The sequence below is a fragment of the Sus scrofa genome, chromosome 7 (genome assembly GCF_054392235.1).
Source record: "Sus scrofa isolate SSC_HxYL_T2T_F1_AM1 chromosome 7, Sscrofa_HxYL_maternal_Yorkshire_Landrace_v2.0, whole genome shotgun sequence".
Lineage (NCBI taxonomy): Eukaryota > Metazoa > Chordata > Mammalia > Artiodactyla > Suidae > Sus > Sus scrofa.
This window is the reverse complement of record NC_139389.1, coordinates 111,591,664-111,606,678: the sequence shown is the minus strand read 5'-3', so window position 1 is coordinate 111,606,678 and position 15,015 is coordinate 111,591,664. Positions and strand designations below refer to the sequence as shown.

Sequence of the window (15,015 nt, the reverse complement as noted above, 5' to 3'; positions counted from 1 at the left end):
CATGGCAGGATCCAGGTGGGGGCGGTCAACGACTTCTGGTCCCTTTCTTTGTCCAGCTCACACCTCTGTTCTGTCCAGGTTGAAGGTGTGTCGGGGCTGGGAGATGGCACAGTCCTGAATGGACACAGCAGTCAAGCTTGGGGTAGCTCAGGACCCGCCCAGGAGGATATGTTATGTGCAGGCTACTTAGGTAGATCATTTCGCCAGGCCATGGGGGGAGGAGGGGCAGCCCCAGTTTGTAGCATTTGGGCAATTTCTGTGGTGTAAACATTCCCACTGGGGCCCACTTCAAGCTCCCAAGGTGATGTCATTGAATGCACTGAGCTCAGAGATGCAGGGGATCAGCTCTCACGCCTCTTGCCTCTTTCCTGCCTCCCCTCCCTCCCCCACCCCAACACTTCCTTGCTGACGTCTCTATTCACCAAAGCCTCCAAAAGGTAGGGGACTTCAGTCTTGGCCCCTAGACAGCTGACCTGAAGCTCTGTGGGAGCCTTGGCAATAAAGCACTTTATTTTCAAATTCTGTTTGATGAAGAATTTGGGGACCTAGCAGAGCAGAGGGGTGAGGGAGCCCTTGCTTACAGCCCAAGCCTATCTCCCATTGGCCGTGTTGGTGACCACCCAACCCAGCTGGCCAGGCAGAGCTCCTAGGGCACAGAGCTTAGACTAAACATCAGTTATCCTTACTTGCACCCATAAAGGGTTGCCTGGGAGGCAGCTTGGAGCTAGCAGGACCTCAGGGGCACATTCATTCTAAGTCCTTTGGTCAGAGAGGTAAATTGCATATACACTGGAGGAAGAGGCCCTACTTCCCCAGGTAACTTGCTGCAAGGTGATCCAATGCGGAGTTGTCCAAAGGACTATACCTGTAAGATAACCGAGGAGGACTGTACCCTGCCTTAGTTGGTACCCTCACCAGACACTCCACTGTCACGGCTGGCATTTGGTGAAGTCAGAGACACATCAGCAGAATGAGATAAGATGTGTTCAGAGCCACACCTGGAAAAGCTCAGCGGGCCAGATGTTTCCCATTTCCATCACACCTGGAGGTAAGTTTCTTAGTCTGATCCTGGATCACAGTCTAGCAGTATTCTAGCACAATCAGAATATTTCGGGGTCAGGGAGGGCGGGATCTCAGGATACTAGATGGAAGCCAAGTTCACGTCCCTCTTGCTTGTCTGGGGAACTCAATATGATTGGCCAGGAATGTTTTGATTATGTTTTAGAAGAAACTTAAATAAGATAGAGCTAGCCAAGGGTCTGTTTTCATAGAAAACTGCTAATATAATTTACCTTGACGCTTAGAATACACTGCCTAAATTTAATCTATTCCTAATGCTTGCCTATTACCCAGACTGAAGGTAGCCACCCCTAATTTTTTTTATCTCTGACATGAAAAGGGAGCTGGCAAGGAGAATTGAAGGGGCTGGTATTTATTCAAACTGTACAAAAGAGACACTGTGCAGGTGGCTGTGGGCTTAGGGAACACCTGTGTGATGAGAAGTAGTTGTGGAGGGGTCACTGACCCTGTTAAAGGGAGGATTTCAGCAATGGCCAGTATCAGAGCCAGGAGGGGCCTGTGAAATCCGAGAGGACCCTCCTGCCCTCGGTCCAGTGTCGGTCACATCCTGGGCTCGTCTGACCGTTCTCAGCCCAGACACCAGGAGCCCTCCGTGGCCATGCATCCAGTACGAACATGACCGCTGCTTCTAGCTTAGCTGCCCCAGTTTACTCATAAAGGATGCTAAGCTGGGCAAGAGAGGGTTTAAAACAACCAACAGTACAAACCTCCCAGATCCTGCCGACTTCTCTTGTCTCTTTGAAGACAGGAGGTTTCAGATCCTTTGTCTCATTTTTCACAAAAGGGCCCCAGGTGTGCTTCTTTGGCTCCTCCATTACAATTAGATTAAAAAAAAAAATGTTGAAGAGCATCTCAGAATCCATTCGTGGTATCAGTATCGCCTGGGATGTTAAAAGCTAAGTCACCCAGGTCCCCGGACTCCATCTCTTGGGGTGGGGTCCACTTTCCTGAACTTAACAGTTTCCCTCACTCAGGTGGTTCTTAGTTGAGGAGAACCCTTGGCCTAGGATTTGCAATTTGGCAGATTAATCAGCCTTTCAAAAGGTCAATTCCTGCTCAAGAGAAAATGTGTGCACTCAAGAGCCCAGAAGTCAGCAGGTACCATGCCCAAGGTACCGTGCGTCTGCTTTCATTTCTAAGGCGCTCATAAGGTAGCTATTATACCCGTTTTACGGACGAGGAAATGTACCCAATTTGTTAGGAGGTGACACAGTTACAGTTCAAACCTAAGTCCAGTTTTGTTTTTTGCTCTGTCATTCCGTTTTTTAGGCTCCAATGGCTATGGGAAATGCTGTTAGTAAAAAGGCAGCGGCAAAACGGGAACAGTCCTCAGTACTGGGGCTATGGAAATGACCGAGCCGGTCACATGACACGTCCTTTGCTTGCTGCCTTGTTTTTATTAAGGCATTTGTAAACTCCAGGGTTTTTTCCTAGGTATTCTGGAATTGTTAACTCCCCAGCTAGATGTAAAAGGGGTCTTTTTTGTGTTTTTTTTTTCATTGGTCTCTGTGTTAGGAAGGGTTCTTGATTTTATTCAAGCAGGAGCCCAGGTATTTTATCAAAAGATTTCTATTTGGGAGTTTTCACTGTGGCGCATTGGGATCAGCAGTGCCGGGACACAGGATGCATCCCCGGATCTCCAGCCCGCCACAGTAAGTCAAAGGATCCAGTGTTGCCACAGCTGCGGTGTAAGGTCACAGCTGCAGCTTGGATCCCTGGCTGGGGAACTCCATATGCCGAGGGGTAGCCAAGAAGTGGGGGGGGGGGGGGGTATCTTTTTGGACCCCAGGGAAGCAGAGAGAGCTGAATTAGATGCAAATTAGTTCAGTCCAGCTAACTTGTTGAGAAATTCAAGTCAAAGGGGCTATGGGGGGGCCTCAATTAGCCAGTACTGATTTTCTGCTTTATTAACCTCAGCACTTTGGCCAAGCATGTTGGTACAATTCGCCTGCAGGCCTCGCTGCCACGTAATAAAACAGGCAAAAATAGATGAAGGGGAGCTGTAGCTACAGGAGGTAGTGTCTGGATTAGAAGAACGCTGACTCACACTGGGTGGAACCCCAGGGCAGGGCTCGTCCAGGAAATTGACCCTCTCCGTGTGCAGGTAGTTACCTCTTCCTATGACTGGCAGTCTGAACCCTGTTAGAACATAACCCCAGCCCTTGGTCAGTGCTCAATAAACTCGTTTGATGGAACCAGGAATTTAAAAGTACTCCAAGTCTATTAGTTTCTTCCTCTTTTTGGGAGTACTTAATAGGCCTGGAGTTTCTTCCTCCAGAAAGGATGCTGACAGGCTAGAAATGCAGCAGCTTCTTTGTGGGGATGAACACAAGGCAGTAGACAGCGGTTTAGACTTCAGCACTGGCTCTCCAGTTTTGGTCCTTGTTCCAAATTCCCATTCCGCTAAGTTATCTGTTGCAGGGTCTGGAAGGTGTGTGAAGAAATCCAAAGACTAGGTTCTTGGAAATGATGGTATTACCTATTTCATAAGACTATTATCAGGGCTAAGTAAGCTAATGCAAGGTAACTGCTTAGTGCAAGGTCTTAGCACATGGTCATCGCTTGATAAACAGAAACCCAAGGACAACTGTTGCCCTCTGCCACAGGGCAGGAATCTCCTTCCACAGCTCAAAGCAGCACCTGCTGACCATCTCTTCCTGCCAGAGGGTAAGAGGCCACAGAGGGTGGGAAGCCCAGGATGCCACCTCCACCAGGGAGAGTTTGTTGGTACCATTTACTCTGGAGGCCCCCCCATCTCCCTCAGTGAAGGGAACAGACTTTTTGCCAGTCTGCGGTGTGAAAGGACACTAGCCCAGCAATGCTTGCTGGTGACAAGCAGGCTCCCTTCAGGCTTCGTAATTACACACTTGGCAGGGATGGAGAGAAAACCCCTTTTTTCATTCAGAACTTTCAAGTGAACCTTTTTCTTTTTTTTGGTATTTTTAGGGCCGTACCTGCAACATATGGAAGTTCCCAGGCGAGGGGTCGAATTGGAGCTCCAGCTGCCGGCCACAGCCACGCCTGATAGGAGCCTCGGCTGCAACCCACACCAATGCCAGGTCCCTGAACCACTGAGCAAGGCCAGGGATTGAACCTGCAACCTCATGGATACTAGTTGGATTCGTTTCCAATGTGCCACAGTGGGAACTCCTCAAGGGAACTCTTTTTTTTTTTTTTTTTTTTTTTGTCTTTCTGCTATTTCTGCAGCATATGGAGGTTCCCAGGCTAGGGGTAGAATCGGAGCTGTAGCCACCGGCTTACGCCAGAGCCACAGCAACGCGGGATCCGAACCGTGTCTGCAATCTACACCACAGCTCACGGCAACGCCGGATTGTTAACCCACTGAGCAAGGCCAGGGACCGAACTCGCAACCTCATGGTTCCTAGTCGGATTCGTTAACCACTGCGCCACGATGGGAACTCCAAGGGAACTCTTAATATCAGCCACCCAATCAACACAAGTTCCAGTAATGTACTTTTTTTTTTTGTCTTTTTGCCTTTTCTAGGGCCGCTCCCTCAGCATGTGGAGGTTCCCAGGCTAGGGGCCCAATCGGAGCCATAGCCGCCGGCCTATGCCAGAGCCACAGCACGGCCTATGCCAGAGCCACAGCAATGTGGGATCCGAGCCGCATCTGCAACCTACACCACAGCTCACGGAAATGCCGACCGGATCCTTAACCCACTGAGTGAGGCCAGGGATCGAACCTGCAACCTCATGGTTCCTAGTCCGATCCGTTAACCACTGAGCCACGACAGGAACTCTGTGTCATGTACATTTTTTAAATTACGTTTATTTAGCGTATGTACACATAAAAGAGAAATTACCCTCTATTCCCACCCAGCAGAAAACATGCACAAACCAAGGTTTACATGAAGGGAAGGGGCCCCAGCCCCAAGTTAGTGGCTGGCATGGTGCAATCCTGTGAGTCACAGGCCCAGTCAGGAGAGAGAGGACCAAAGTGATGGGCGGCTGCAGCCCCTGCTGCTGGCCCTAAAACAAGCGTGCGCCGTAGCCAAAGGTCTGTTTGATGCCCTCAAAGTAGTACCGCTGCCAGCCCTGCCGCGTTCTCTCTTCCTCAGGAGCAGGGACGCCTCGGCCTTCCATGCACAGCTCCGTCTCTCCGTTCTTGTCAATGAAGGTCAAGGTGATGGTGGCAAAGTGCCCTGGGGAAAGGCAGAGGGGAGGGATGTTTCAGAGCCAGGGCTTCCACGTGGGTCTGAAGCTAAGGGAAAAGAAAAATTCTGGGGGCCATGGCAATAAACAAACATGCTCGCTTACCTTCTGGCCAAGATTTAAACCTCCACTTCATCACGATATGTTTCTCAGGGACCTAAAACAATCAAAGAAGTCAGCCTATAGCAGGGACTGTGATGTACCCAATCCTAGAGAAAAGCAGCCATCTACCTGCCTTGCACACAAAGCTTATCATTGTGCAAATGTACTACTGATGAGGACACAGTGGACCAGAGCTGGTAGCTTCTGCACTGATAGTAGCCACAGCCCCTCCTGTTACTCCTAAGTTGGGCCCAGTTCAGTGCCCCAAATAAAAAGCCACAGCCACTAAAATATATAACTTCCTCCAGGTTTGATTTACCCCACTAAGGAGAAAACTCCAGGAGAGCAAGAGAATTTAATTTTAGCATTCCTTTGAAAACCAAATATGAGGTTTTACTAACCAGAAGATTAAAGCCTTAAATTTTATCTACAGAGCTGGAAAAAAAAAGGGGGGGGGATATTATTCTTCCAACCAGGCAAAAGCTACATCCTGGCTAGCAGGTACTCACCAGATCAGTGAATTCTCCAGAAACATTGCCATCGACCAGGTGAAACTTGCCGCCCTTGTCTGCTTCTAACATCGCAGGAGCGTGGGTAAAGGCCTGAACAAGCTGTAGAAAAAAAAAAGGAGGTAGGGAGACGTGTGGCTCTCAGTGGGACCCAGAAATGCCAGCTGACATCTGCACGGCTCAGCTCCCACTTCTAGACACCACTCTGCCCGATGTCCAGGTTTAAGTCCTGTTGTGATGCACTACAGACCAGGCTTCAACTTGGGGCATTCTTCTGAACCTGTGATGCCATTTCTTCAGATCCATTTACTTTTCTAATGAGAATGATTCCAATGGTTCCCACTTACATGACCCAAAGCCTGTACACAAGATAAACAAGAGGACAGATCCACTCTGATGAGTGGTTTGAACACAACTGTCCTTCCTGTCTGTGCGTGTATGCGGCAGGCCTCATGGTTCCACCCAGCAGGGATGTGCTCACAGCTCTGGTCACCTGAACGGCAGATGCCAAGAGCTGGAAGGACAAGACTGTACTTACCTCTTGGTTGGTGAAAACTCTATAGAGCTCCTCTGGTGATGTCAGGAAGGTCTCTCTAAGGGTGATTTTACAAGTGGGGATTTTGACACCAACAGGTCTGGCCTGGGTTTTTGAAGGAGCAGACTTAGCCTGTGGAAGTAGCGGTGAAATTGTCAGTTTAGAGTGATGGTGAAAACTCAATTAACAGGGCTTCAGGATCTGCCCTGCCATTCATTCTCATAAAGTGTTTTACCTCCAGGGCTAATTATTCCAGGGGTTAGAGGAAATTCATGTGTATGGGCGTTTCAGTCAGAAAATTCTCAATGCTGGAGTTCCCGTTGTGGCGCAAGGGAAAGGAATCCGACTAGGAACCATGAAGTTGCGGGTTCAATCCCTGGCCTCGCTCAGTGGGTTAAGGATCTAGCATTGCCGTGAGCTGTGGTGTAGGTCGCAGACGCGGCTCAGATCTGGCATTGCCGTGGCTCTGGCACAGGCCGGCAGCTACAGCTCTGATTCGACCCCTGGCCTGGGAACCTCCATATGCCATGGGTGCGGCCCTGAAAAAAAAGACAAAAAAAAAAAAAAAAAAAGAAAATTCTCAATGCTACTCTCGGTGAAGGAAAACTGACACTCATCTAAAAGTCCACTGCCAGAGTTCCCGCTGGGACACAGCTGCACTGTAGCTATGGTGTAGGTTGCTACTGTGGCTCAGATTCAATCCCTGGCTCAGGAACTTCCATATGCCATGGGTGTGGCTGAAACAGAGAAAGAAAAAAAGAGTGTCCACTGTCAAAGGACAAGTCAAATCATAAGGTGTTTCTGAAGGGCCCAGGGTAATTCTCAAACAGAATTTCTACGCTTAAATAGCTGGAAGCAGGCTCCCCCATGCTGAATATCCTTTGGCATGCTGACAAAAGGGCACCAGGGCTGAAAACCAAGTGCTGAACCCGAACCACACAAGCTCCAACTCCAGAAAAAGTATTTGCTCACCTCGCAAACAGGGTAAACTCGAACAGTGTATTGTTAGGTGCAACTAGTTATCTAAGTAACCCAAGGTACTCTGATGAGACTTTCAGTATAAAATAGGAAATGTCAACGTCCCATTTAGACACAAGGCTTAAGATGCGTAGAGGTGAAGAGCCCTGTGTTCATAACCTCCTCCCTGGTGCCAAAAGAAACCATGAATCCGACTCTGAAGTCCCTGATGGCTTCCATTTGCTCTAGAGGTCTATTATAAATGAATAAACACCAGGTTAGAGATGGGGAGACAGACAATTATGTCCTGTGGATTCTCTAAAAGGCACCAGTTCCAGCTCCGAAATTAGGGTGGGAGAGGAAGAGCTGAGATGTGGACTTGCGGGGAGGCAGTGTCTCGGCTCCCTCTCCAGACAGCCTCCCGCCCCACCACGCAGGGACACTGTTACCTTGCGCTCCTCGGTTTTCAGTGCTGGCTGCCCGGCTGGGTCTACCGACTCTCCATTCATTGTAGGCAAGATCATACCCTGCGTGAACTCTGAAAAGATAAAACCCCAGCTCTTGGAAGTTATTTCTTAGTAGCTGAGATGTGGGGCTTCACTGTAATTTGACAAACACGGCAACCTTCACTCGGAAAGAGGTGATGGCGAAGGTGTGAGTTTATCTGCCCCAGGTCTTTACCTTTGGTCGATGCCAGACAGGTATCTGCATGTGTGCTACAGAACGTAGCACATTCACCGGGATTACTTCAAGCCCTGACTCAATCAGAAGCATTACAAGTTGCTACATTACGTGGAGGTCTACTGTGGACGGCAGCCAATGACTGCAGTGGCCCTTCCAAAGACTTCAAGAACGTGACAAGACACCCATGGATGCGTGTTAGGTCCCCCTTCTCCACCCTGCCTTACTTCTGCAGAACAGCCACAGCTAATTACGGCATCAGAGCACTGGTTAAAAAAAAATGCTATCACCTCTATGCTGGTTCCCTTGGATGGTCACCATATGTACTCTGACACCAAGATCAGAACACACTGGCAAAACTGGAATTCTAGGGCAGGGCTGAGCTGACTACAATTCAAACATCCCTCTGAATGCCCCTGGAGAATGCCTATCAAAGACAGTCCAGGACTACGCTCACGTGGTGAGTTTGGGGATGTTAAGTCTGTAGATCAGCAACAGAAATGTGACGTCAGCCTCAAGTATGACATTAAATTTTCTAGTAGCCATACCAAAGAGTTATTCAGGTGAAATTAATTTGATAATGTATTTAACCTAATATAGCCAAACTATTTCAACATGTTAATATAAAAAATTAGAGATACTTTACATTCTTTTACTTAACAAATCTTCGAAATCTACTGTATATTTTATACTGATGGCACATTTCAATTTGGACTAGCCACACTTCAAGGGCTCGAGAGTCGGCACATTAAACAACACTTCTTGAGATCTTTCCCTTACTCAAAGTTTATAAACTGACTTTAAGATGAAATAAGTCCCCCTCCCCCAATTTTTACCCCTTCGCCAAAGAAAGCACTGTCAAGCCCCTTAACTGGCATCTGACAGCTGGAAAACTGTCTCCTGAAGGCATTCATAACTACCCAAGGGATACCTGTTTTGAGGGTGCTGATGTAAATTCCCATTGCTTCTCTTAGGAGTCTCACCCCTTCTTCCTTCATTAAGGCCACGAGATTTGTGTCAGGCTCATCTTTGGCAAGGCTCACACTAATCTGAGTGAAAGATCAGAAGTAGGTGGTAAATAACTTGAGGGGCACCCACACTGTAGAATGTGGGTACCGAGCAATCACATAACCGCTGATATTTCCAAAGGAAATGTGTGAGGGTTGAGATATTTGTACAATCCCCGAGTGTTCCTTCTCAAATTTTCTCTGCCAAGGCCAAGGTGGCAAATGTTAGAACCGACATTACTCACTGAAGCAAAGTAACTAAATAAGTACAAGCTGCTCTGGAAGCTCCCAATGGCACCACAGACCTAGAACGTCATCTGCAGACTGGGTTTCTGAATGCTCGGGCCAAGCCAAGACGGTAATCTTGAATGAATAGGTCATTTCTCTCATAAGAATAAGAGGACGTGGAAGACTCAGATAGATGAGGAACTGGGAAGCACAAACCTCCACTTCATCCACGCTGTTTTCATCAGACAAGTTGGGGATGTCCACGTGGCCCTTGTACTGCACTCCAGACTTCGAGGTACCTGTCAAAAAGAATCAATGCTATCAGTTTCCTCCTCTTCTGGAAAAGTCTGGATCCCAACTACTACCCTGCTTATACTTCTTTTTTTGATGGGGCCGGCGGGGGGGGGGGGGGGGTGCACACCTGCAGCATACGGAGTGCCCAGGCTAGGGGTGGAACCAGAGCTATAGCTGCTGGCCTACACCACAGCCACATCAGATCCGAACTGCGCCTGCAATCTACACCACAGCTCATGGCATTGCAAGATCCTTAACCCACTGAGAGAGGCCAGGGATCAAACCTGCAGACTCATGGTTCCTAGTCAGGTTTGTTAACCACTGAGCCATGATGGGAATTCCTGCTTATACTACTTCTTCTTTTTTTTTTTTTTTTTGTCTTTTTGCCTTTTCTAGGGTTGCTCCCGCGGCACACAGAGATTCCCAGGCTAGGGGTCTAGTCGGAGCCGTAGCCACTGGCCTACGCCAGAGACACGGCAACTTGGGATCTGAGCCGCATCTGCAACCTACACCACAGCTCACGGCAACACTGGATCCTTAACCCACTGAGCAAGGCCAGGGATCAAACCTGCAACCTCACGGTTCCTAGTCGGATTCGTTAACCACTGCACCACAACGGGAACTCCTCCTGCTTATACTTCTTTTAGACAAATGAAATGACCTATATTCTAAGAGAATGTGACACCAAATGCAACCACTTTCTCCATCCGAAAATGTCTTTCCTCATCAGATTTCTTGACACTGTGTTTGTTATAGTGTGGGACCCAGAACTATGTAAATTTGGCACTAGCCTGAGTTCTGCCAGGGAGGACTTGGATCAATAGCCAAACAGCCAATTCTGCTAAAATGCTTGTTTTGAAAACACAAATTTGTTCTGATGCTATTGATATATTCGGGAACAATCTGATCACAATGTGAATTTCACATTTGTTTATAAATGACTTCATTCGTGAGAAACACTAGGTGACTCCCTTCCCCCCAAAAAAACCCCCAAACCCAGCTGAACAGAGCTGTATAGGAATATACAAAACACACATTTCAAACATTTATCTGCCAGCAACCTAAGTTCACCACATATGTTATGAACCATGCCATCCACAACTAGTTATCATGCTCCTTCTGATTTCGGGTGACTCTCCTTCCACCACCTCACAATAACCCACATGCCTCAATGCTTCTGATGCCCACTCACACAAGCAAACTTCAGGTCTCTGTCAAGGTAAAGCACCACTTCTGTGGCATTACGTGTATTTCTTACAATTTAACATGTGTAAAATTGTGTTACCAATTTTTACTTTTCTAAATTTATTTATTCATTCTTCTGTCTTTTTATGGCCGCACCTGCGGCATATGGAGGTTCCCAGGCTAGGGGTCGAATCAGAGCTACAGCTACTGGCCTATGCCAGAGCCACAGTAAGGCCAGATCCGAGCTGCATCTGCTACCTACACCACAGCTCACGGTAAGGCCAGATCCTTAACCCACTGAGCAAGGCCAGGGAAGGAACCTGTAACCTCATTGTTCCTAGTCGCATTCGTTTCTGCTGTACCACGACGGGAACACCACATTCCTAAATTTTAAAAAATGTCACTGATGAAGCTTTTGAGTATTGCATCACATCCCTAACCCCATCCCCCTGTGGTTTTTGTTGTGAGATTTTGCATAGTGCGGTGATTTTAAGAAACACGTGTGTCATGTTACAGCAGAACTGACTGCATTTCAAAGTTAACTAACGAAACATTTATCTACCTTCACTTCTTTAGTCCTTAGTTTCTTGATCTATAAAAAGACTGGACAAGATAACACCTAAAGTTTCTTTCAGACTACTGCTCTTTAGGAGTTTAAAACAAAAAACAAACAAACAAAAAAAACAGGACCCAGCGTTGCTATGAGCTATGGTGTAGGTCCAGATGTGGCTCAGATCTGGTGTTGCTACGGCGTAGCCTGGCAGCATCTGACCCCTAGCCTGGAAACTTCTGTATGATGCAGGTGTGGCCCTAAAACAAACAAACAAAAAAACTCCCCCAAACAGATAAATACGTTTCCCTTCCTTATTACCATTCACTTGAGAAATGTTTACTGAAACACAATTTATTTCCTGCTTTGCTCCACACAATGCACTCCTTTAATTTTAGTCTTAAAATTCAGCCTCCCTACTGTCAGGACCATCCAAGTAGGGCATAGGCATGACCCCAATTCTAATGTTAACATTACAGAGGAAACATTAAATGAGAGAGTAAAACTGCCCCCAAATTATAATCACACACAAGTTTCATTACCACAGCAGTCTAAACTGCTAGGTTTGGAGTTCCCGTCGTGGCGCAGTGGTTAATGAATCCGACTAGGAACCATGAGGTTGCGGGTTCGGTCCCTGCCCTTGCTTAGTGGGTTAACGATCCGGCGTTGCCGTGAGCTGTGGTGTAGGTTGCAGGCGCGGCTCGGATCCCGCGTTGCTGTGGCTCTGGCATAGGCTGGAGGCTACAGCTCCGAATGGACCCCTAGCCTGGGAACCTCCATATGCCGCGGGAGCGGCCCAAAAAATAGCAACAACAATAACAACAACAACAACAACAAAAAAGACAAAAAAAAAAAAAATTAAACTGCTAGGTTTACATGGAGAGGGAAAAAAAAAAAAACCACTAAAAAACTCCCTCTCACTTTAAAAATCATCCAAGAGACAGAAATAGTGAGCCTGAGAAATGTCACCTTGTGTCCAAATACAGACCCAAAGATCAGGGGCTCAGCTACTTCACTGGTGGGGACTCGTGAGACCCAGGGAGAGGAAACCCACTGAGTGTCCCACAATGGAAGAAACATTTCAGCATCCAATACTGCTTTCTATTGGACTTGAAAGCAGCACTATCAGCCTTCCTTGAAAAAAGGTCATAACCTCTCAAAAACTGTTCTCCTCTGCTCCTGAATAAGCCCGTCAAAATGCAGTTAACCTCTGTCCAAAGCCGAGCACAGACTTACCTGTCCAGTTTAGTTTGATGCTCCACTCATAAAAGAAGATAAGTTTGCCTTTACGATTGTTAATGGATGCCTCCCCATCAAGCTTATTCACTTCTGTCACCTCGCACTTGCCTTCCTCATTTTGCACCCGCACTGCCAGGAACAGTGTTTTCAGCTTATCTGTGGACCAATTTGAAGCATCCCTCTCTGTCCTGCAAAATAAAAACAAAGCTATGGACCAGCAGCCAAATGAAGGCGATTACTTACTCTATGCGAAAGCATTCAAGGCTAACAGAGGCCAGAAAGGAACACAAAACACTCAGTCCCACTCCTGCATGTCCACAAACATGTTACTCTTTCAGGAAGACCAGAGTCTTATACTGCCAATAAAGACACCTGCTGTACAGAATGATTACAAACTAAATGGAAAAATCTGCTTTCAGAGTTCCCGTCGTGGCTCAATGGTTAACGAATCTGACTAGGAACCATGAGGCTGTGGGTTCGATCCCTGGCCTTGCTCAGTGGGTTAAGGATCTGGCATTGCCCTGAGCTGTGGTGTAGGTTGCAGATGCGGCTAGGATCCTGCGTTGCTGTGGCTCTAGCATAGGCCAGCGGCTACAGCTCTGATTAGACCCCTAGCCTGGGACCCTCCGTATGCCACAGGAGCGGCCCAAGAAATGGCAAAAAGACCAAAAAAAAAAAAAAAAAGAAAAAAAAAAGAAAAGAAAAGAAAAATCTGCTTTCCTTTCTCAGCAATGATAGTGCTAGGGTGGGAATTTGGTAATTTTACATGGCGCCCCCGTCTGACCAAGTGGAAAACTGTGCACAGCTTGCTGAGGTCAGGAGCACACTACTGTCTAGAGAATGCACTATTGAGCTAAAAGGTCCAGTGAGAAATAAACCAATAATTTTAACCTCATAAGCAGTATTTGACCTGTTAAATTCAAGCGTGCCACAAAATGCTCTACACATTCTGCGCCCTCTAAATAGCTAGAAAATCAATGTTAAGCCAAGGACTTTCAAAGAAACAAAAAAAAATTAAGTCAAGCACATTATGTTAAGAGGAGAAGTGGCGGGCTGAGATACAGAGAAGAAAAACTACCTACCTCCCAACTTACTAAGTAGAGAAAACAGTAAAAAGAACTACAACAAAGTAAAAATAAAGACAGTATGAACAGAGTTCAGTGGACTTAAAAGAAAACATTACTTCCAGAAGATTTCATGAAGAATGGTAGGCTTTCAAGTGGTCAGGTTATAAAACCACGATTGCCCGGCAACAAGGGGCAGTCCCTGTAATTACAATACAATCACTTAACAGTTCCGGGTGAGAGGCCGTGGCGCCTTGAGCATCACTGAACTCTAAGCACCTGCTGAACACGTTCCAAACCTTAGCCTTCTGGAGTGAGGCAGCGGTTCGCTATGACTTACTTTTAAATTCCACCCGTCAGTGGAAAAATAGAAATCCTAACCCTCCGCAGCCTAACCCTGCAATCTCCGAATACAGTCCGCGACGGTTTGGGTCTCAGTGACTTCTCCGGCCACGTGTGGGAAGCACCTCTCTGCCCAGGCTGAATACAGCTGCTAGGGGGTTATGTTCTCTTATATCTGAAACCCCTCCTCTGGGGCGCAGCCCTCCACGTCGTACCCCCTGCGCCCCCCTCCGCCAAACTGAAACGGAGACCGGAGAGTAGAGGAACCTGGAACTACGGACCCCCACAACAAGAAACACCCACGCCCATCTCCGGGCAGGTAGGGATGCCTCGGCCCCAGCTTTGTCCCGGCAGAGGTTCCGGGGACCCTGTAACCCCGGCCCTGCCGTAGCGTTCCCGCGGCCTGGCCCGCTGGCCCTCACCAATGCCAGTTGTTGACGTTGGTGGCGTCCGCCCGCTCCTCCACGATCCAGCGTGGGTCGCCCTCACCCCACTTAGCCATCGGCTCGCCTATCGCGCCGCCACCAGCGCCTAAGCAGCCACAGCCACAGCCTCAGGACCGCCCGGTCCCAGCCGCCCGGCAGCGCCTGGAAACTACTAGAAGCGGCCGCAGATCCTCCTAGCTTGCTTTTCCCTCCACCCCCCGCCCCCTCCCCGCCTCAACTTCCGGCTCCTCCTCCGTCCTACCGGGTACTTCCGTTCCCCCTCGTCGGACCTTAGCTTCCCACTGCTCTAGGGCTCCTGCTAACTCCTTCGGGTTATCCCGTAAAAGGCCCGAAATGCAACCCTCAACACGACCATTCCCCACCCGCAGAGACCCAAAAGACAAGTCTCACTGTTTCCCTGAACCCTTAATCTGCCCTGTTGAGCCTCATGGGAGTTGTAGTCTTCAGTGACCCTGCAAAATAACCGCGGAAGGTCGTGCAACCTGTAGAGGAAACCTCCTAAGCACGGTGCGCTGGGTGTTCTGGGAGTTGTAGTCATGAGGCCCGGAGTCTGTCCAGGCAGCGTCGGATGATCGAGGCGGCGAGAACTACAACTTCCATAATGCGATGTGGCTTCCTTTTTG

At 48.2% G+C, this 15,015-nt stretch overlaps 1 protein-coding gene across 1 annotated transcript; it reads right to left on the bottom strand.

Annotated features, from left to right (window-relative positions):
* Positions 1 to 4,850: 4,850 nt before the first annotated feature.
* Positions 4,851 to 14,613, bottom strand: AHSA1 (activator of HSP90 ATPase activity 1). Its single transcript, XM_001928890.7, has 9 exons — positions 14,369 to 14,613; positions 12,538 to 12,728; positions 9,489 to 9,571; positions 8,969 to 9,086; positions 7,806 to 7,894; positions 6,403 to 6,531; positions 5,865 to 5,966; positions 5,359 to 5,410; positions 4,851 to 5,243 (listed from the first exon to the last, which is right to left on the bottom strand). Exons 1-9 carry the CDS (start codon positions 14,446 to 14,448, stop codon positions 5,071 to 5,073), a joined length of 1,017 nt encoding a protein of 338 aa, XP_001928925.1. The 5' UTR covers positions 14,449 to 14,613; the 3' UTR covers positions 4,851 to 5,070.
* Between the last annotated feature and the right edge of the window lie 402 nt (positions 14,614 to 15,015).

Bases quoted from the DNA above. Each gene is read 5' to 3' on its own strand.
- AHSA1 (XM_001928890.7), bottom strand. From the start codon at position 14,448: ATGGCTAAGTGGGGTGAGGGCGACCCACGCTGGATCGTGGAGGAGCGG. The intron at 9,572-12,537 runs GTAAGTCTGTGC...TCTTTTTGACAG, and splicing joins CATCAAACTAAACTGGACAG to GTACCTCGAAGTCTGGAGTG. The intron at 9,087-9,488 runs GTTTGTGCTTCC...TCTTTCACTCAG, and splicing joins ACAGCGTGGATGAAGTGGAG to ATTAGTGTGAGCCTTGCCAA.